Raw genomic sequence first — 22081 nt, 5'->3', positions numbered from 1 at the left:
GGGACTGGCCACCCTGAAGTGGGGACCCCAAGAGCCAGACTCCCCTGCAGCTAAGGTGTCAGTCTGCTATGTTGCAGATTAAAATCCTGTCTTTAGGACCCAGGCCTGTTTGTCTTACTTAGCAGTGAGTTGGGTTGTGTGCATGGGAATTCACCAAAATCACCCTGGAGGGCTTTAGAAATGGCCTTGTAAACCCAAACTATCCAACAGGAAGGACCCTAGCAGTGTGGCTAGAGAACCAGGGTAAGGTTTTCTGTACGTCCACCTTCCTGTTTGTTTTTTTCCTCCTGCCACTTCTGGTAAGAACATGTCCTGCTAACAGGACAGGCATGCAGCAGACATGGGTCCATCCTCACTTCCGTCTTCAGACTGAAATCCAGAGCCCAAAGTCAGGAACCTAGCCCAAGCTCATGCGAGTTACAGATTAACAAGGAAAGAGACATACTTACTGACGTACTTCACTGAGTTTAAATTTTATTTATGCGGAGGTCAAAGGACAACTTTGGGGTTCTCTCCTTCTACCATAAGTTTTGGGGATCAGACTCAACACTACGCTTGCTCAGAGAGTGCCGGTACCTGATGAACCAGCCAGCTCATCCCAGTCCTTACATCCCCCTTCATTGTGGGGCATTTACCCACCAACCCCACAGCTCCCCAGAGTTTTCTTGAGTGCGAGCAGCAGGAAATATTAGATAGAAGGATGTAGATTGTGGAGCTGAACAAATAGAAATTAAAGGATAGCCCTAACTGTCTCTGCCCCAGGTATTTATAGAGACGCCAAGGGGTGGAGCAAAAGACCTCCTCCCCCAGCACAGCCAAGTGCAGACCATCTCAGACACCTGCACTCAGGCCCGTGGTCCAATCATCCTCTATACGGACCTGCTGGGTAAAGCCATGAGGAACCTGAAAATGGGCTCCCACACTTCATAAACAATCATTTTAAAGGCCCTGCAACCTATAAAAAAAATTAATAAGAAAAAACCCCACTATTAGCAAACAGGAACTTTAAAAAAAAATCTACATGGTATCATAACTACAATATAATAGGGAAACAAGTGAAACGTAATTCATAATCAGGGAAGGACAAAAATGTGGTAAGCAAGGTTCTTAAAGTAGAGAATTGAAGGGAGCAAAGTCACCACGTGAGCCCTCAACTTGTCCTTGCAGGGTTAAGAACATCTTACATTCTGTAACTAAGCAACCTCACAAGCCTCAACTTAGTCCTCACCCTGTCCAAAATAATGGTAATTGTATTAAAATGCAAATACCTTGTGATTTTGGTAAGGGCTTAAGGAAGTAACCAGACATTGGCATCTGTACCCAGCATCACCATGAACTCAAACCCTATAAATGCAGGCTGAGACAAGTGTGTTGAGCTGGTGACTCAGATACCAGGTATTGCTGTTGGATTTGCGAGTCTCTCAAATGGTAAACAATTGTCAGTAAGTTCTGAGCAAAGTCAAGTCTCCATCTAATTTGTGTGGGAGTTTGTGACCCAGGGAAGCAGCATTGTACATGGTGGCGCTTGGCCTGGGACTTGTGGGTCTGGAGATGACAGCGTTCACAGCAGAGTTTATTGTCCTTAGAGGAAAGACAGAAGAAAGCTCGCTTCCTTTCTCTGCTTTCAACAACGTATGGACACAAGAAGATGGTTATCCGCAAATCAGACCTTACCAGACACGAGGTCTGCCAGCACCTTGACCTACGACTTACGGCCTCCAGAAAGGAAGTGATGAATGTCACTTAAGCTACCTTGTCTATGTCTACTTGTTAGAATTACTGAACTCACCAGGCATATAGCTTTTTGTACCAAACAGCCTGATGGTCAGGATTTGATCCACAACTCAGAGTGTCTCTAATTTCTGTTTCCAGTTTTGACTTGGGGCTGATCAGACAGACTGTATTTGTAGCACTATGTATGTACACCTCTCCTTGGCCCACAATAAAGCTTCCAATCCAAGCAAAACTGAAGCTTCCTCTGCTTTCCCCACTATGAGACACTCTTGTTCTTGTGCCTGCCTTTGAATCTCTGCCAAGCACAGATGATGGGTGCTGCCTCCCTTGTTAGGAAGCTCGGAATGGGAAACAGCCTTTACTTGTTCTTGCTTGAGTGTTCCTCACTTACTTCCATGAAGGGAAACAAAAGTGTTTATTCTTTCAGTGTTGTCTGCACAGAGTGAGTGGTCTCCACAGAGAACATCATGGGAGAAGGAAAGGGGTGGCTTTACAGAGGAGAACTGGGAAGAACAGCAGTGCTGAACCGAAAGGAAGCTGTGAGGAATGACACATTACCGATGTGGTCTCCTCCCCAAACTCAATAAGCCAAGAAAATAAACAAAACTCAATGAAGGGAGAGCAAAAGACGTCTTGAGCAACACTCCTCAAAAATGTCAAGACACGCCGGGTGGTGGTGGCGCACGCCTTTAATCCCAGCACTCGGGAGGCAGAGCTAGGTAGATCTCTGTGAGTTCAAGGCCAGCCTGGGCTACAGAGTGAGTTCCAGGAAAGGTGCCAAAGCTACACAGAGAAACCCTGTCTCGAAAAACCAAAAAAAAAAAAAAGTCAAGACCTTTGAAATCAAGGACAGTCTAGGGAGACATGACCATTATGCTAAATGGCATGTAGTATCCAGGAAAAACAAAAACGATGTCACAACAAAACTAAGAAAAACTAAATAAAATATGAACTTCCGTCAATAATAATATCAATTTGTTCATAAACAAATATCCACAAGATTTTGTTACCTTCAAGTCATGTACAATGTTACAACAGGGTCAACTGGGGGTGGAGCATGCAGGCACTCTTTATACTATCTTCATCATTCTTCTGTAAGTCTTGAAATGTTCCAAAATACGGTTTAATTCCAAAAAAAGGAGAAAAGTAATATGAACAGTTGTCACAAAATGTCAGTATACTTTTTAGAGGTTGTGAGCCACACTGTTGTTATTATTATTAAATCGTACACAACTTCCTATCCTTTTCTGTATGAGTAAAACCCATTAGAGTTTAAATAATTTTACTGAGTAGAATGAACACACACATGAGCCAACCAGATTGTGCCTTTTTGCCCTCATCTACTGTTCTGTGAGCTGCACTTGGCTTCCTACTACCACATTTACTAAGTAGCATGGGAATTCCTAGAGGAAGGCCCAACTGAACAACTCTGCCATCAACTGAAAGTTTTCTCTTCTTTCTTTGGCATCTGTGGTGGTTTGAATAAGAACACTCCCTATAGACTCATATATTTAAATGCTTAGTCATCAGCAAGTGGCACTATTTTAAAAGGATTAGCAGGTGTGGCCATGTTGGAAGAAAGTGTGTCACTGGGGGTTGGCTTTGAGGTTTCAGAAGCCCAAGGCCAGGCTCACTCACACACACACACACACACACACTCACACACACTCTCTCTCTCTCTCTCTCTCTCTCTCTCTCTCTCTCTCTCTCTCTCTGGCAGTGGATCAGGCAGGATGTAGCTCTCTGCTACTTCCCCAGTGCCATAGTAAAGCCATGTTCACCATCACGATGATAACAGATTAAACCTCTGAAACTGTAAGCAAGCCCCTAATTAAATGCTTCCATTTATAAGAGTTGCCTTGGTCATAGTGTCTCTTCACAGCAATAGAACAGTGACTAAGACACCATTCTTTTTTTTAACTCCTCCATGCTCTACACAATATATTTTTGGTTAGAGTTGATTTGGTGCCTGCTTCTCTTTTCCTAAGGGCAGATACTACATCTGGATCATCACTCAAGTCATACCAAGCACTGGATTCCAGGAGTATGACTCAATGAGTTGACTGATTGACAGTAAGAGGCTAGGGCTGTTCCATAACAAATGCCTTTCTATTATTTAACAAGTCAATAAAACAAGATCTGGAAAGAGATTAATAAAATGGGTCTGAAATGATCCATGAGGTTTATGAGGTTACAGGAAATTTATGAAAGTAAGCAACAGGGTACAAAGAATTAAGCAGTAAAATCAGGAAACATTATAGAGTTTGTTCATTTTGACTAGAAGTAGAGCTCCTAACGTTCTTTTTCTTATATTTCTCCTCAAAATTGAAGACAAAGAGAAAACATACAAAGGACATATATACAACTATGAAAAGGGTGAGAGGTTCTATCAAAGGGAAATCCACCAGGACACAAACTGAAGCCAGACACCAGAAATTACAGAACCAGCTCAAGCTGAAACGAAACTATTGGTCACTTAGGATGTTCTGGCAATAATTATGCTTTGCTCATTTTTTCTCATTTAATCTTTATCACAACTTTCTTTTGTTTGTTTGTTTTTGTTTTTCAAGACAATGTTTCTCTATGTAGCCATAGCTGTCCCGAACTCACTTTGTAGGCTAGGCTGGCCTTGACCTCAGAGATTTGCCTGTCTCTGCCTCCCAGGTGCTAGGATTAAAGGCTTTATCACAGTCTAATGAGATACTTACTATTATTACGGTCAGTTTTATGGTAACTACTATTAAGATCTTAGAACTAGTAAACTACTTGAACTCACGTCGATTTTATGCTAACATGTAGCTAAGACACCATCAACTTTATCACAGATCAGCAGTTTGAAAGTGGAAATATGGATATAATTGGTGGAAAGACCTAATGGGACTTGGCCAGCTAGAAGGGCAACCTGTCCACAGGACAGAGACTGCCTGACTAATGCCAGTTTTTAACAACAGATCCAATGACTCAGGACGATGGGATGGCTGTCCTAATAAGCACCATGAGCCAGAAGCAGCAGTAGTACAGCTTCTGACTTAAAAAAACATTTAGAAGCTATCACTGAGGGCTAGCAAGTACTGTGATGTCCTGAACCCCTCTAAAATGGATTCAGAGTAGCCATTACTTATTCTTGCCAATATGTACATAGCCTTACTCCACTAAGCAAGGAAAAATGGAGAACCCGAAGTTTGTTTGGGTTGTTTTGTAATTAATGCCAAATAATAAGATAATAATAATAGAAACCCACAAACAGCAGAGAATTTCCTTTCATATTTTGATCCCATTTCACCAAAGTATTTATTATTTCTAAGTATAATCATTTCTAAAGGTTAAAAACTTGTAACTGTAAAAGTTTCTCAGAGTAACACATTTTCTACATTAAAACTGGCATACGCTACATCTTTTACTGACAGGGGTTCTACTGGCCTGTTTTGCAAACTTGAGTACCTCCTGCCATAAGAAGCCTAGAACAAGCAATTACAGGCCGGCCATGCTATCCTGCACTAGTTTGTTGTTTCCACTGCCTCTAAGGAAAGAGTGGAAGCACGTGCTTACTCCCTCTCCCAATGGACTACCTACCCTCCCCCCGCCAGTTAAATCACTCCTCTCCCCCATGTTTGTCCTCTCCCCCTCCACAGAACCTATGTCCTACATCCCTAGAGCCCTCTCCCCACCCCCATGGTCCCTCCTCACTTTCCTGGCTTCTGCAGTCACTCCAGGTTATATAATAACAGCTGAAGACTCACAGCTAGGATCCACGAGCAAGGGAGAGCATGTGGCATTCTTGTCCTGGGTCTGGGATATCTCATGCAATATAATATTTTCTAGTTCCATCCATTTACCTGCGATTTCATGAGTTCATTTTTCTTTGAAGCTAGCTAGAATTCCATTGTGTGTATGTACCAAATTTTCATTACCCATACTATGCTGCTTCCATTTCCTAGCTATTGTGAAGAGAACAGCAACGAACATGGCCAAGCAACTACCTCTTTAGTAAGATATACTTTGTTCTCTTATTCCAAAGACAAATTGAATAGAAATTAGAAAAGCTTAAGCAAGGAAAAAACTGTAAGTATTTTACCAGAATCCATTGCTAATTACAATACTACTTCAGAATGATAATCCCAACTACTTCAAAACAGAGCAACCCCCTCAAAAAAGAAAAGTCTCTAACTCTAGACAACATATAAATCCAGACCCAAATTGCTTATGTATGAAAGCCGCTTCTTTATTAAGAAAATGTTATGACTCAGGGCATTCTTTCTGTCTGTGCTATCTTACATTGTTCAGCTTTTTAAAAATAAAACAACTAAGCCTTGCTCACTGTGCTGTCTAGTTTTATGTCAACTTGACACACACTTCAGGTCTTTTAGAAGAAGGAACTTCAGTTGAGAAAATGCTCTCATCAGATTAGCTTGTGGACAAGCCTATGGTGAATTTTCTTGATTAGTGCCTGATATGAGAGGACCAAGCCCACTGTGGGTGGTGCCGATCCGGATGGGTGGTACCAGGTACTAAAAGAAAGCAGCCCTAAAAGAAGGCAAGACATGAGGGCCAAGCCAGCAGGCAGCACTCCTCTGTGGCCTCTGCATCTGTTCCTGCTTCCAGGTTTCTGCCTTGAGTTCCTACCCTGGCTCAAAATAAACACTTTCTTCCCCAAGTTGCTTTTAACCACAGTGTTTTATCCCAGAAATGGAAACAATGGCAAAGACACTTACTGATGAGTTCCTTGGAAATTCTTTAACTCGCCACAAGTTTACTCAACACTTGTGAAAAATCTAACACGCAAGATATCTTTTACTAATTTGGATATGAACTTGGGAATCACGGTTAGGGTTCTTCACTGAGCATTCATGTGACGAGTATACTTTCAGTGTTCTAACCTTAGAGGAAAATAAGTGTTCTCTCAGACACCTGTTGCCTTACTTTGCTAAGGTCTATAATAACTGTCTTAAGCTGTGATTCCTCTAGCCATAGCTGCAGCTGATAAAATGCTGAAAGAGCATACTGGGCCTGTCACTTTCTTATTTTAACCCACAAGGCAGTGCAGGAACCACTGAGAGGGACAGTGGAGATATATTTAAATGATGGATAAGAGTTATGCATGAGGAACTGCCCTGCTCCATAGCAGCATCAAAAAAAGTTTCATTCTTTTCTCTCCTGAAAAACTCAAAATCCTTTATAGATGTCTTTACAGTGGCAATAAGACAGTATCTGAGGTTCACAAAAGCCAGATATTTAGTAGTGTGGATCTAAACAATCAACAACCCATTAACCTGATTTCTCCCAGGTTAGAGAAAATATGCAGGTAAATGTTCCCATTGTATATTTTAACCTATTGTTTTAGTGTGCAGGCCAAGCCTATGGGATACAGGCTTCTGGGAAATCCAGACAGTATACTGTACTGGATCTAAATAGTACTTTATAGTCTAAAAACCACATTCTCAAACTGAAGTAGTGGCACATGCTAGAACCCAAGCACTCGGGAGGCAGAGACAAGAGGAACAAGAGTTCAAGGTGAGCCTGGGCTACATTCAAAACTCCGTCTCAAAAACAAAACACCAAGAAAGGCACTTTCTCGTTCATTTTGGCATCTCATGTGAGCTTTACTCTAGTGAAAGGACCAATTCTACCCTCATGCTGAAAGGCAACTATCACAGTCCCACAGGTATTTCTTGTATAGGCTATCTTGATGTACACACACCCCATAACTTATGGTCTTTGTCCAGCTGCACATTGTGACTCCCATTCCAACTCCTGATCTAGACCGTCACTGAGCAGGTCTGCTCCATCTCCTCAGGCAGGTTTACTGCATACCATCCAGGTTCCTTCTCCCACTTAGTGATGCCTATTGAGTTTCTCCAATGGTTTCTCCTCTGACATCATGTGTTCACTACACAAAGGAATGCTTTTTCCTCCCTTATCTCTGAACTTTTGACCAGTCACCTCCAGGAGAATTCTCTAAGTTTCAGTTGTGACACAAATCATAAGCCCAGTGTTGAGTATTGAGTATTAGGAGAAAAGAAGAAAAACATTGGGTGGTGAGGTGAAACAAGGAAAGATCCAGAGTGTCATCAGTCTTGGAAAGTCTTAAAGATGCCTAATCTAAGTCACCCATCTTTCTGTGTGTCATCACTGGACAATGACCATACAATGAAAAAACAAAGATTAAAAAGTTACAATTTTTGAACTCAAGCTCTTCCAAATACACTAAGGATATGTTGTCTTCCAAAAGTACTACAAAAATCTATGCCAAGGGGAAGAAGCACCGAATGCCATTGCTTCTATTTTCCTGTATGATGTAGTCAACACCACAAAAGTGACCAAATGAAAGACTCCACAAAAGCAGAGTGGACACATAGCCAAAAAGCTTGCATGTACATTTGAAGATGATGAAGGTGATCAGATGATTTGTTTTATCCAGGAACTACCAAAAAGATAAACACATTGACACAGGTTCACTTCAGCACACTTGCAAATGGTTCTAAATTCTGGGTTCTTCTGGACATTCAAACAGGAACCGCTGGAAGTGGGGATATGGCCTGAACAATAGTCATAAAGAGCATTCAGAAGCTTCCAGTGAAATGGTTAGATGTTAGAAGGGTAGCCAAGGCATCAACAGTTCTGTCCTACACCTCATCTTGGGTCTGTTATTCAGATGAACAGAAAAGCTCTGCCCACAGTATGTTTTTGCAAAAACATAGGGCTAAGGCACATTAACAAGGACGGGATCTGAGAGCACTGCACGTCAGGAAGCAGGCGTTATGGCACAATAGACCTTGAACGGGATGCAGGTCATAAGCCAGCGTCCAGCAGTGCCGCTGCTACCGTGGGGCCTTGGACATGAGTACTCAAAGATGCTACAGTACCACAAATGTAAGCAGTGGTTTCATGAGGCCTATGGGCAATGCCTTCGAAAGCCAGTGTGTGAGACAGGTTTTATACATTTCTTTGCTCTGTCTGCAGTTCTGGATTAGAATACTTCAAATTTCTACCATCACAGTGGCTCGATACAGTACATATATGCCTTTACAACCTAAATATTACTTACAAAAAATGCTTTGAATCTAAACTTGAACTTAGGGAATATATTAAGGAAAACTGACATATCCTGCAGTTTGGAGAGGTGGCACACATGCCCAAATCTTAAAACCATAAGCACGTTCTGAAGTATTAAGTGATTATAAGTCCGTGCTTATGTCTGGGAAGGAAAGAATGAAAAAGGAGCATTTGGGGGCTGCAAACTGATGTTCCTCCTGTGCCACCAAATGTCTCTTTCAAAGTAGAGAAAAAACCTGAGGGGAAATACCATGAACTGAAAGTCAGAAACAGAACTGCATCCGAATGTGTATCTGACTGCAGTTAAGTAAGCCATGGGATGGGAAGGGCAGAAGTCTGAAGGTCTCCATTCTGAGTCACCTGTGGCTAAATCTTCAGTTCTGGAGACGTGGGGCCACCTTTATCTTGTTCTATAGGAAGAACTGAGAGAACCACATTCATCCAGTACCTTGGACGTGGGTTTCCTGGGGACCTCCAGTGCAAAAGAAACTATCTCAGCCAGTACTTCTGAGCATTACCCATCGTCTGATGCTAGAAGAAGAAGTGGCACAGGAAGACCTTGGCCCACCACAGTGCCACATTTGCAAAGACGAAGAGGTCACCTCCAAGATGGGCACTGCAGCCCAGAGCTCAGATGTTGTAAAAGATGACTGATGAAGGCAAGCAAGATTATCAGTTCAGAACTCAATCTGACCTCTGGAATCACCAGCTAGAACAGCTAAACAACTCAATCTCCTCAAAACTCACTACTACTTCTCTTGATGCTAAAGACAGAATAGCACACCGAGCACAAAATCTGGAGTTTTGGCTCATCAGGTGGCACATTATGGGAAGTGTAGGACCTCAAGGAATGGGGAGAAGCTACTGCATCCTGACCGCCAGACCGAACAGTTCAAAGCTCTAAAAAAAGGCTTTTATGATCTTTTTATTTAAAAAAAACATCCCCAAAGGAGGTGATACTAGCTTAGCATGCAATACTTGTCAACGCTATAGATATTGTTGTAAAAGAGTATCTTTTCAAAATGAAAACAGAAGAAACTTTCATCACGTTCTCATCCTCACCCATTAACTAAGCTGCTTTTCCATTAAAATGCACTTTTAAATGTGTTCACTTGCCTCACTAGGTCAGTACTCATTTTATTTTGAATAATCTTTATTCTACACTTCGACACATACAGAGAGAAGACCAGCTGCGTTAAGGGATATAAACACACTTCTACAAACCAATCCTGGAAGTGTCAGAGTAATAAAAACAGGCAATGTCTGACTCCTCTAAGAACTCGGTGAAGGCTAATGGCTTCCTGTCATGATGATAATGAACTAAACTTCTGAACTGTAAGCCAGCCCCAATTAAATATTTTCCTTGATAAGAATTGCCATGGTCATGGTGTCTCTTCACAGCAATATCTAAATAATATAAAAAAAAAACTAAGGCATGAATAATATAAAGAAACTGTGCTATACCTTGAAAAGAATCTTATAATTACTTCTATGTGGAAAGCTACACGTGATACCAGAGAATTTTTTCCCACAGCAATATATAAATAATATAGAGAAACTAAGGCATGAATAATATAAAGAAACCATGCTATACCATGAAAAGAATCTTATAATTACTTCTATGTGGAAAGCTACACGTGATACCAGAGAATTTTTTTCCCACAGCAATATATAAATAATATAGAGAAACTAAGGCATGAATAATATAAAGAAACCATGCTATACCATGAAAAGAATCTTATAATTACTTCTATGTGGAAAGCTACACGTGATACCAGAGAATTTTTTTTAATTACAGCTGCTCATCAAGGTGCTTTTCTTTTAGTGTTTTAAATTCCACATGATTTCATGGTTCTCTGAATCTGTCCTGCACTTTCATGTTGGTGTTTTCTGTTTGGAAGGTCCACTCCTCTGCATTCCCAACTCAGACCCAGAATTCTCTTCACTCTCAGAGGCTCAGCTCAGGGAAAATTCCTAGTAACTTGCTCTGCTCCACTTCACATTATGGGAAAGGGCACTTATGTTATAAATGCCTTATTTAGTCTGACATTTACACACTTGTACATCTTTCTCATCATATTACCCAGGTCACAGTGTCCTATGCAAAGGCAACAATGGGGAAATTAACTGTATACACATAATTATATATGCAATATAATTGCATATGTAAATCAACACATGGTATATATGTAAACCAACATATAGTATGTAAAGCACATTTACCACCATCTAATGAGGTTAAAGAATTAAAGCTGTCAGATGCAATCAAGATATTGAGGAAACTGCCAGAACAGGTAGACTGCCTGCAGACCTTCTCTATTCTTTCTGTTCCCCTAGACCCAATCCCTCAGGCTCCTCCCCAGCACTACAACAGAACACCACCTGCAGCCTCCCTCCCCCACGGCTCATATCTCCTGTGGATCCCACAGACCATCCCTTCTGGCCTCCTTAGCCTGACTTGTTGCTGTATCCCAGCTCCCAACTCAGGCAGACTCCCGTGGCTCAACTGCAAGCCATGTCTGCTAGAAAACAGGTGGGCTGCCCAAAGACCTTCTCCGCTCTCTCTGTCCTCCTAGACCCAATCCCTCAGTCTCCTGGTTCTGCAACAGATCACCAGCTGAGGCCTCCCCCCCCCCCCCCTGCTCAGGTCTCCACCAATCATCCCCTCCTGACCTCTTTCCACCAAGTTGTCCCTGCATCCCAGCCTCCAACACCGCCAGGCATTCCCTGAGAACATACCAGTCAAGAAGGTCAGTAAAAGAGGCAACACACAGCCATCATACTCTGAAAATTCAGAGAAGAAACAAAAACCAAGGAACAAAACACCAACCCAACAAAGACAAACCCAGAAATCAGCACCTAGACCTATAATCACCCCAAACCCAGATGCCTAGACGCCAGCATAAAAACATAATCAATAACACCACCAGAACCCACCTGTCCCTATGACAGCAAGACCTGAACATTCCAACACAGCAGAAGCACAAGAAAACTTCATTTAAAAATAACTATATGAAGATGATAGAGGTCCTTAAAGAGGAAATGAAAAAATCCCTTAAAGAAATCCAGGAAAACACAAACAATTAGAGGAAATGAATAAATCTCTTCAAGAAAGCCAAGAAACAAACAAATAAAAACAGTTGAAGAAAATGAATAAAACTGTTCAAGACTTGAAAACAGAAATAGAAGCAATAAATAAAACATAAAGTGAGGGATTCTAGAAGTGAAAAATTTAGAAATTTGAGCAGGAACTATATAGGCAAGTTTCACCAACAAAATGCAAGAGATGCAAGAAAGAATCCTCAGGCATTGAAGATAGTATAGAAGAAATCAGTTAAATCTAAAAAATTCCTGACACAAAACATCCAGGAAAGCCGGGCGGTGGTGGCACACGCCTTTAATCCCAGCACTTGGGAGACAGAGGTAGGCAGATCTCTGTGAGTTCATGGCCTCCTGGGCTACAGAGTGAGTTCCAGGAAAGGCTTCAAAGCTATACAGAATAACCCTGTCTCAAAAAACAACAACAACAACAACAAAAATCCAGGAAATCTGAGACATTAGGAAAGGAACAAACCTAAAAATAATAGGGTTAGAGGAACAAGAAGAAACCCAGCTCAAAGGCCCAGAAATTTTTCAACAGAAAGATTTCAACAAAATCTTCTAAATATTCCAAAGAAGGAGATGCCTATAAAGGTACAAAAAGCATACAGAACAGCAAATAGATTGGACCAAAAAAAGGAAGTCCCCTCACCACATAATAATCAAAGCACTAAACATACAGAAAAAGAAAGGATATTAAAAGCTGCAGGGAAAAAGACCAACATATGATGTCAGATTCATTAGAATAACACCTGGTTTCTCAATGGAGACTCTAAAAGCCAGGACAGATGCATCACAGGCTCTAAGAGGCCACAGATGCCAGCCCAGACTACGACACCCAGCAAAACTGTCCCAGCATAAATATACCCACAGTACTATACTATAGATGGAGAAAATAAAATATTCCATAATAAAGTCAAATTTAAACCATTATCTATCCACAAATCCAGCCCTACAGAAGGTACTAGAAGGAAAACTCCTACCGAAGGAGATTAACTACACCTTGGAAAATACAGGCAATAAATAATCTCACACCAGCAAAACTCAAAGAAGGAAAACACACACACAATCACCACCAACAACAAAATAACAGGAATTAACAATCATTGGTCACTAATATCTCTCAATATCAATGGACTCCATCCCCCAATAAAAAAACATAGGCTAACAGAATGGATATGAAAATGGGATCCATCCTTCTGCTGCATACAAGAAACACACCTCAACATCACATCAAGGATAGACATTACCTCAGGGTAAAAGGTTGGAAAAACATATTCCAAGCACTGGTCTTCTTGTGGGACTCCTAACAGTGGGAGCAGGGGCTTCTCTAACTCTTTTACTGGCTTTTGGGACCCTATTCCTTATACTGGCTTGCCGGGCCCAGCCTTTACACAAAGGGAAGTGCTTAGTCTTACTGCAACTGGATATGCCATGTTTTGTTGATCTCCAACCATGAATAGAAAGGAGGAGGAGTGGATGGGGTGGGCAGAGGGAAGGTGGGGGGGGGGGGACTGGGAGGTGAGGAGGGAAGGGAAAGGGAGAGAGAGAGAGAAAGAGAGGGGGAGGGAGAGAGGGAGGGAGAGAAGGAAGGTGGGAGGGAGGAAAATAGACAGACAGACAGACAGATATTCCAAGCAAATGAATCTAAGAAGCAATCAGATGTAGGCATTTTAATATCTAACAAAATAGACTTCAAACCAAAACTAATCAAAAGACACAGAGAAGGACACTACATACTCATCAAAGGAAAAATCTACCAAGATGACATTTCAGTTCTAAACACCTATGCCCCAAACACAAGGCAACCACTTTTATAAAAGAAACACTACTACAGCTAAAATCACATACTGACCCTCACACATTGATAGTGGGAGACTTCAATACCCCACTCTCACCAACAGACAGGTCATCCAGACAAAAACTAAACAGAGAAATACTGAAGCTAGCAGACATTATAAACCAAATGGACCCAACAGATATCTACAGAACATTTTCACCCAAACACAAAAGAATAAACCTCCTCCTCTGCACCTCATGCAACTATCTCCAAAACTGATCACATACTTGGACACAAAGCAAGTCTCAGCAGATATAAGGAAATTAAAATAACTCCCTGCATCCTATCAGCCCACCATGGATGACAGCTGGATATCACCAACAGAAACAACAGAAAGCTTACAAACTCATGGAAGCTGATCAACTCTCTACTAAATGAAAAAACAGGTCAAGACAGAAACAAAAAATAGAGATTAAAGACTTTCTGGAATTCAATGAAAATGAATGCACAGCATACCAAAACTTATGGGCCACAATGAAAGCAGTGCTACGTGGAAAGTTCATAGCGCTAAGTGCCTACATGAGAGAGAGAGACAGAGAGAGAGAGACAGAGACAGAGACAGAGACAGAGAGAGACAGATACACAGACACAGAGAGAGACAGAGAGAGACACAGAGAGAGACAGAGAGAGACAGAGACAGAGAGACAGAGAAACAGAAAGAGAGAGATCTTATATTAGCAACTTAACAGCACACCTGAAAGCTCTAGAACAAAAAGAAGTAAGCACACCCAAGAGGAGTAGACAGCAAGAAATAATCAAACAGAGGCCTTAAATCAATAAAACTGAAACAAAGAGAACATTAAGAATCAATGAAACAAAAGAGTTGCTTCTTTGAGAAGAATCAATAAGATAGACAAACCCTTATCCAAATTAACTAAATGACCCAGAGAGAGAATACCCAAGTTAGCAAAATCAGAAATGAAAATGGAGACATAACAACAAACAAGAAAATCCACAGAATCATCCAAGTTGGAAATCAAAAGAAAAAAAAGTACATAGGTACCACTTACTAAGGTTAAATCATGACTAGATAAATAATTTAAATAGAACTATAACCCTTAGTGAAATGGAAGCAGTCGTTAAAAGTCCCCCCCCAAAAAAAAATTCCTCAGGGCCAGATGGTTTTAGCATAGAATTCTACCAGACTTTCAAAGAAAAGTTAATACTGATACTCCTTCAAATTATTCCACAAAATAGAAACAGAAAGAACATTGCCAAATTAATTTTATGAGGCCACAGTTACCTTGATACCCAAAACCACATAAAGACTCAAAAAATTTCCCTTATGAACATAGATGAAAAAATACTCAGTAAAATACTTACAAACCAAATCAAAGAACACATCAAAAAGATCATGCATCATGATCAAGTAGGCTTCATCTCAGAGATGCAAGGATGGTTCAACATATGAAAATCAGTAAATATAATCTACCATTTAAACAAACTGAAAGAAAAAACCACATGATCATCTCATTAGATGCCAAAAAGGCCTTTGACAAAAACCAACACCCCTTCACGATAAAAATCTTGGAGAGATTAAGGATACAAGGGACATACCTCAACATAATAAAGCCAATTTACAGCAAGCCTATAGCCAACATCAAATAAATGTATAGAAACTCAAAGTAATTCCACTAAAATCAGGGACAAAACAAAGTTGTCCACTCTCTCCATATATATTCATTTTCAATATAGTACTCGAAGTTTTAGCAAGAACAGTAAGATAACTGAAGGATATCAAGGGGATACAAACTGGAAGGGAAGAAGTCAAAGTATCTTTATCTGTAGATCATATGATAGTATACATAAGTGGTCCTAAAAATTTCACCAGAGAACTCCTATAGCTGGTAAACACTTTCAGCAAAGTAGCTAGATGCAAGATTAACTCAAAAAAATCAGTAGCCCTCCTATATACAAATGACAAACAGACTAAAAAATAAATCATGGAAATAACACCTTTCCCCCCCCACCCCAACACCTTTTACAATCGCCTCAAATAATATAAAATGTCTTGGGGTAACTCTAACCAAGCAAGTGAAAGACATTTATGATAAAAACTTCAAGTCTTTGAAGAAAGAAATTGAAGAAGATATCAGAAGATGGTAAGATCTCCCATGCTCGTGAATTGGTAGGATTAACATAATAAAAATGAACATATTAACAAAAACAAACTTACAAATTCAATACAATCCCCATCAAAATTCCAACACAATTCTTTACAGTCCTTGAAAGGGCAATTCTTAACTTCACATGGAAAACCAAAAAACCCAGGATAGCTAAAACAATCCTGAACAATAAAAGAAATGCTGGAGATATCATCACCCCTGATATCAAGTTGTACCAATGAGCTATAGTAATAAAAACTGCATGGCATAAAAACAGACATGTTGATCAATGGAATTGAACTGAATACCCTGACATAAATTCACACACCTACACACCTACAGGCACCCGATTTTTTTAAAAAAGAAGTCATAATTATACAATGGAAATAAGAAAGCATCTTCAACAAATAGTGCTAGTCAAACTAAATGTCTACATGTAGAAGAATGCAAATAGATTCATATTAATCACTCTGCACAAAACTCAAGTCCAAGTGGATCACAGACCTCAACATGAAACCAGGTACACTGAATCTAACAGAAGAGAAAGTGGGGAACAGCCTTGAACCCTGGTACAGGAAAAAACTTTCTGAAGAGAACACCAATAGCACAGGCACTAAGATCAAAAGTTAATAAATTGGACCTCATGAAACTGAAAAGCTTCTGTAAGGCAAAGGACACCATCAATTAGACAAAGAAGCAGTCTCCAGAATGGGGAAAGATTTTTATAACCCTACATCTGATAGAGGGCTAATATCCAAAACATAAAGAACTCAAGAAACTAGATATCAATAAACCATATAATCCAATTTTAAAAAAAAATGGAGGACAGGTCTAAAAAGAGAATTCTCAATAGAGTAATCTCAAATATCTGAGAAACTTAAAAAAATGTTCAACATCCTTAGCCATCAGGGAAATGCAAATCAAAATGACTCTGAGATGCCATCTTACACCTGTCAGAATGGCTAAAATCAAAAATACAAGTGACTGGTGAGGATGTGGAGCAAGGGGAACACTCCTCCATTACTGATGGGAGTGCAAACTTGTACAGGCACTTTGGAAATCAATATGGCAGTTGTCAGAAAATTGGGTATCAATCTACCTCAAGACTCTGCTACACCACTATTGGACATATACCCAAAGATACTTCATTGTACCACAGGTCACTTGCTCAACTATGTTCACTGAAGCTTTACTCATAATAGCCAGAAACTGGGAAAAACCTAGATGTCCCTCAACAGAAGAGTGAATAAACAAAATATGGTACATTTACACAATGGAGTGTTACACAGCTGTTAAAAATGACATCATCACTGGGCAGTGATGGTGAACGCCTTTAATCCCAGCACTCAGGAGGCAGAGGCAGATGGATCTCTGTGAGTTTGAGGCCAGCCTGGTCTACAGAGTGAGTTCCAGGACAGCCAAGGCTGTTACACAGAGAAACCCTGTCTTAAAAACTAAAACTAAATAAATAAATAAATAAGACATTATGAAATTTGCAGGCAAATGGATGGAAAATGGAAAAAATCATCCTGAGGTAACCCAGACCCAGAAAGACAAATATGGTATGCATCCACTGATAAGTGGATATTAGACTTTAAATAAATATTAAACAAGCTACAATCCATAGACCCTGAGAGTTTAGATAAAGAGGAGGGTTTAGGGAATGCATGGGTCTCTCTGCGAAGGGGAAATAAAATAGGGTGGACTTGGGGTGGGTGGGGATGGAAGAGGGAGGGATTGGATTGAGGGGAAATGGGATGGAGAGAGAGTGTGCAGGGAGAGATGGAATTGGGGAGCATTTCATAGGAGGTGTGGGAACCTAGTGCAATGGAAACTTTCTGAAATTTATGAGGGTGATCCTAGTGAGGACTCCTAGTAATGGGGGATAGGGAGTCTCAACTGGACATCTTTTGTAACCAGCCAAGGCTTCAAGTGGTGGGACCGGATGGCATTCAATTGAGTTATTGGCTGAGGGGGTCTCATGGAGATCCCCAAACAACCTAGGACAGAGGGTTGCTCTCTAAAAACTCGAGCCCCATTGCTGAGGACAACATCCACACAGCTCATTGAACATGGAGAGGTCCAGCTTGTGCCCGCATGGAGCCTTCACCCCTACCTTCTAGTTTGTCTCTTTGGTGCAGGGAGGTACTCTACAGGCTACCAAAAGAGAAACGTGCACATCATCCCAGCCACAAAACTTTTGACCAACAACCAGTCCTGCCTGCAAGATGTGCTGAAGCAATGGAGGTATAGAATATGTGGGAGTGGCCAACTGGAGGGAGTCCATGCCTGATGCTGCTTGGGTGGCCAGAAACCAGAGACTAGAGAGCCCAGAGGCCTAGAGTAGAACCAAACACAATCTTTCTAAAACAAAACAAAACACAACACAACAACAACAAATCAATGAAAAGATCCCTAATGATGTTCTGCTATACTTATAGATTGGTGCCTTGTCCAGTCGTCATCAGAGAGGCTTCCTCCAGAAGCAAATGGGAACAGATGCAGAGACTCACAGTAAGACATTATTTGGAGAGACAGTCTAAATTGGAGGTCTCCATCGGGTCCCTCCCCTCAGAGCTGGGGGAATCCCCTGGAACAGGGGGCTGAAACACTGTAGGAGTCAGAGTGCATAGGAGAAAATGACCCACGGAATCAACTAAGCATGGCACTTACGGGCTCCCAGAGAATGAAGGGGGCAAACAAGGGACCTGCATGAGTCTGCACCAGGTCCTCTGCGTATAGGTTGTAGCTGTTAGCTTGGTGTTTTTGTGGGACTCCTTACTGTGGGGGCGGGTGTGTGTCTGACTCCTCTGCCTGCTCTTGAAACTCTTTTTTCTCCTGTTGGGTTGCCTTGTTCAGCCTCCATATGAAGGCTTTTGCCTTGTCTTACTGTATTTTTCTTTTTGTCATGTTTGGTTGTTGTCTCTTGGAGCCTTGCTCTTTTCTGACAGATGAAAGAGGAGTGGGTCTGGAGGAGATGGGAGCTGGTGGGAGTGGAGGGAGGGGAAACCGTGGTCAGGATGTATTGTATGAGAGAAGAACCTATTTTCAATTTAAAAAAAAAGATATTGAGGAGAGCATGCCACATGTCCAGGAACAGTTAAATCAGAGTCCACTCCCTATGGATGCAAAGAAGGAACTGGATCGTGGAATTCATTCAGGAAGAGAGTTGGAGTTTGCCTCAAAGCTGGGCCTTCCTTCAGTGCTGTAGAGGTCTACACCATCTGCAGCAACTCTAGAAAACAGCTCTAGACCCAGTAGCCTCTCTGCTTCATCACAGGAGGAGCAAGCACCACCGGGCCAAAGAACAGCAACATGAGTTGGGTTAGGCAGGGCATGGTGGTCCACACTTTAAATCCCAGCACTTGGGAGGGAGAGGCAGGTGGATCTCTGTAGGTTCCTGGCCAGCCACAGCTACATCAAGAGATCCTGTCTCAGAAAAAACCAAAAGAATGAGAAGGAGGAAGAGAGAGAGTCGGGTTGGAATAGACCCCCATTTAAAGAGCCCTCTGCAAGGACCAGCTGGACCACAGAAGGGCAGTTGCTTGGAGGTGTGCAAGCTCGCCAGCAAGTTCTTTCATTATAGAAAGTTGTTTCCATGGGAAAGAGAAATTGGCAAGGGAAGGAGGGAAATAAGTTGACAGGAATCTTCTGGCAGTCTTCCTACAAGAACTTCTCACTTTTACTTAAAAGGGAAGAAAAATGCCATCCAATGTCTGCCGCTGCCTTTTGAAAAACCTAATCTTAGCTGTGGTGGCTCACTGCCATAGTTGGATGTCTCAAGACCAGTGTAAAAGTTTTCCCTCATCTACTATATTCTCATAAAAATAGCAGAGAGGTGACTATTCTCCATGTGCTTCTCTTTTTATCGCCCTTTATGACAAGAATGTGCACAAAACCCCAAGACAAACTGAGGTCCTCTATGACAGAAGAAAGAGCTTCCACACGGTATCTAGGAAGGCACAAGCCAGACATCGAATTTACTCACGAGTCTCAATTAGAAATGTCCCTATGCAAACCATCCATAAGAAATGCCAGGTCTAGTGTTGCCTGGGTATGGTGTGAAACTCCAACTATCCTGAAAAACTGTCCCTCTTCCTAAGAGGTATCTTGCTTCCTGCCTGCTCTGTTCTCTATGCACACGCTTACATATCTGTATGGATAACTACTTAGCCTATTTTAAGCAAATGTAGTATACAGATATGTGTTCTAAAATAAATATCAATGTGTATTATGCAAAACATTCAAGTTTTTAAAAACTCTACAACAAATTTTCTGGGAGGAAAAAAAATGGGTGTGCCTTCCAATAAATAGGTGATAAACATATTTAAATGTGTTTAAAGAATAGGCCTTGAGACTAGATTCTAGTCACTAGAGTCATATGAAAATACCTTACCTTAAAGCAGTGGTTCTCAACCTTCCTAAAGCTGCCACCCTTTAATACAGTTCCTCATTTTATGGTGACCCCCCCACCATAAAATTATCTCGTTACTAATTCATAACTGTAATTTTGCTACTGCTATGAATCGTAATATAAATATGTGTTATACATGACATCTGATATGCGACCCCCAAAGGAGTCAGAACTCACAGGTTGCGAACCTCTGCCCTAAAGCAAGGAAAGCAATAATGTGACAAGCAGCCATGCTAACAGAGAAAAGGCCAAAAACGCAAGATGTTTGTAATAATCAGAGCCAAAAAAGCTGAGCATCCCCTATAGAAGAGCGAGCTGATTCTATGTGCAGAATCCTGTCGGCCTCCCACGGAGACCATCCAAAGGATACTATGAAAGAAACATAGTAACCCGATCACATTAAATGACGTTTATAATGTTAAAAGATTATGTCCAAACAAAATGAGTACATTGTGGCAAGCACCTAAAAGGGTCTACCTCCCGCCCGCCCCCACTCACAGTTATGGTCATAGGAAATGCTTTCCCAACCTTGGTCTCGCTGAGTATGTAAATTAAACAACAGAAGACACAGTTATGTGAATGTCTATATCTACTTCTGTAAATAAGACAGAAAGACTTTCCAAGGTAGTGTGAGGAAATAGGTGTATCTCTCTTGAATCCACAATAATTTGCAGACTTGAAGGGCTGTAAGGGTTCCTTCAAAGTACGTTTTGTTTCTCAACTGTCTCTTGGGTGTTCTTAGGCTGAGTTTGCCATGGCTTTTAACAACGGGGTTAGCTGGCTGCAAGTTTATTAAGACCCTATTCGCCACATGCACACTTGTTCAGCCCATCGATCGCCCTTTAGGGAGAGCTCAGCAGAGAACACGAAAACTTCAGCTGGGGGAGCGACAGCAATGCCAGATCCCCCGCGCGCGTCCGCGTGTCCCCTGGACATTCCGTTGGGTGACCTGACACGTCATCCATGCTCCTAGAAGGACCTACGGACATGCCCTCGCGCTCCACCTCACAGCGACACCCTGCGGGCCGAGGCTCCGCTGGCGAGCCGCGGAGCGCGCGCCCCCAGCCGGGGCCACGCGTGGGCCCTCTCGGCGCAGAAGCCGGGAGCAGGACGCCTCCTGGCCGCGGTTGCGACGCTCGAGCCCCGGTGAGGGCTCGGGAGCTCTCGGGGCTCGGCGGGGACAGCCAGGGGACGGCCCGGACCCTGGCGCCCGGGCGGGGGTGGGGGGGTCGCCGCACGCTGCCCGCCCCTAGGCACCGTGGGCCCCCGAAGGCCGCGGGGCGAGCTCGGGGCGGCCACCTGAGGCAGCGCGTCCCCGAGCGCGCGTCCCCGCCGGGCCGGCCGCGACCCCGCGCCGACTTGCACTAACTTTCCGGGGCGGGGGAGGGGCGGCCGGGGCCCCGGGGCCTGACCTGTGCTCAGGTTGTCGTTGATCCTCAGGGGCACCCTCAGGATGTAGACCAGGAAGAGCACGATGAAGAACCACACGGTCCACAGATAGGTCCACGACCACACGATGCAGGACTTGAGCTGCTCCAGGAAGCCCGCCGCCGCCTCGGCCATCTTCCGGCGCGGCGGCTGCTGCTGCTGCTCCTGCCGCTGCTCCTGCCGCTGCTGCCGCTGCTGCTGCGGGCCGCCGCGGCGCTCGCTGTCTGCCGGGATGATTCACCGGCCCGAGGCAGCGCTCGAGCCGCCGCCAGGGCCCCGCGCCCCGGAGCCCCCCGCTCGCCCGCTCGCCCGCACGTCCGCCGGGCATGCGGCGGGAAACCGCGCGGCCTGCGCTCCGAAGCCCCCGCCGGTGGCCTTCGTGGAGCGGTCACGTGGGCCCGGTCCCTG

General features: G+C 42.7%; 1 protein-coding gene and 1 pseudogene across 2 annotated transcripts in view; one reads left to right on the top strand and one right to left on the bottom strand.

The window, feature by feature from the left end:
• The window catches only part of St7 (suppression of tumorigenicity 7), a 246569-nt gene extending 224652 nt beyond the window's left edge, over positions 1 to 21917 (bottom strand). The window contains exon 1 of one of the 2 annotated variants that reach the window (XM_052720457.1): positions 21658 to 21917. In XM_052720457.1, coding sequence (XP_052576417.1) covers positions 21658 to 21808 — 151 coding nt within the window. In that variant the 5' untranslated portion in view covers positions 21809 to 21917. The remainder of the gene's footprint in view (positions 1 to 21657) is intronic. The other variant, XM_052720456.1, reaches the window with a different exon arrangement.
• Positions 1516 to 9691, top strand: LOC128098594 (metal-response element-binding transcription factor 2-like; annotated as a pseudogene).
• Positions 21918 to 22081: the final 164 nt, after the last annotated feature.

This window comes from Peromyscus californicus, unplaced genomic scaffold, assembly GCF_007827085.1.
Source record: "Peromyscus californicus insignis strain IS unplaced genomic scaffold, ASM782708v3 Scaffold_6__1_contigs__length_162567912, whole genome shotgun sequence".
Lineage (NCBI taxonomy): Eukaryota > Metazoa > Chordata > Mammalia > Rodentia > Cricetidae > Peromyscus > Peromyscus californicus.
Note: the sequence above shows the minus strand (reverse complement) of the source record. Positions and strands in the feature narration are given on the sequence as shown.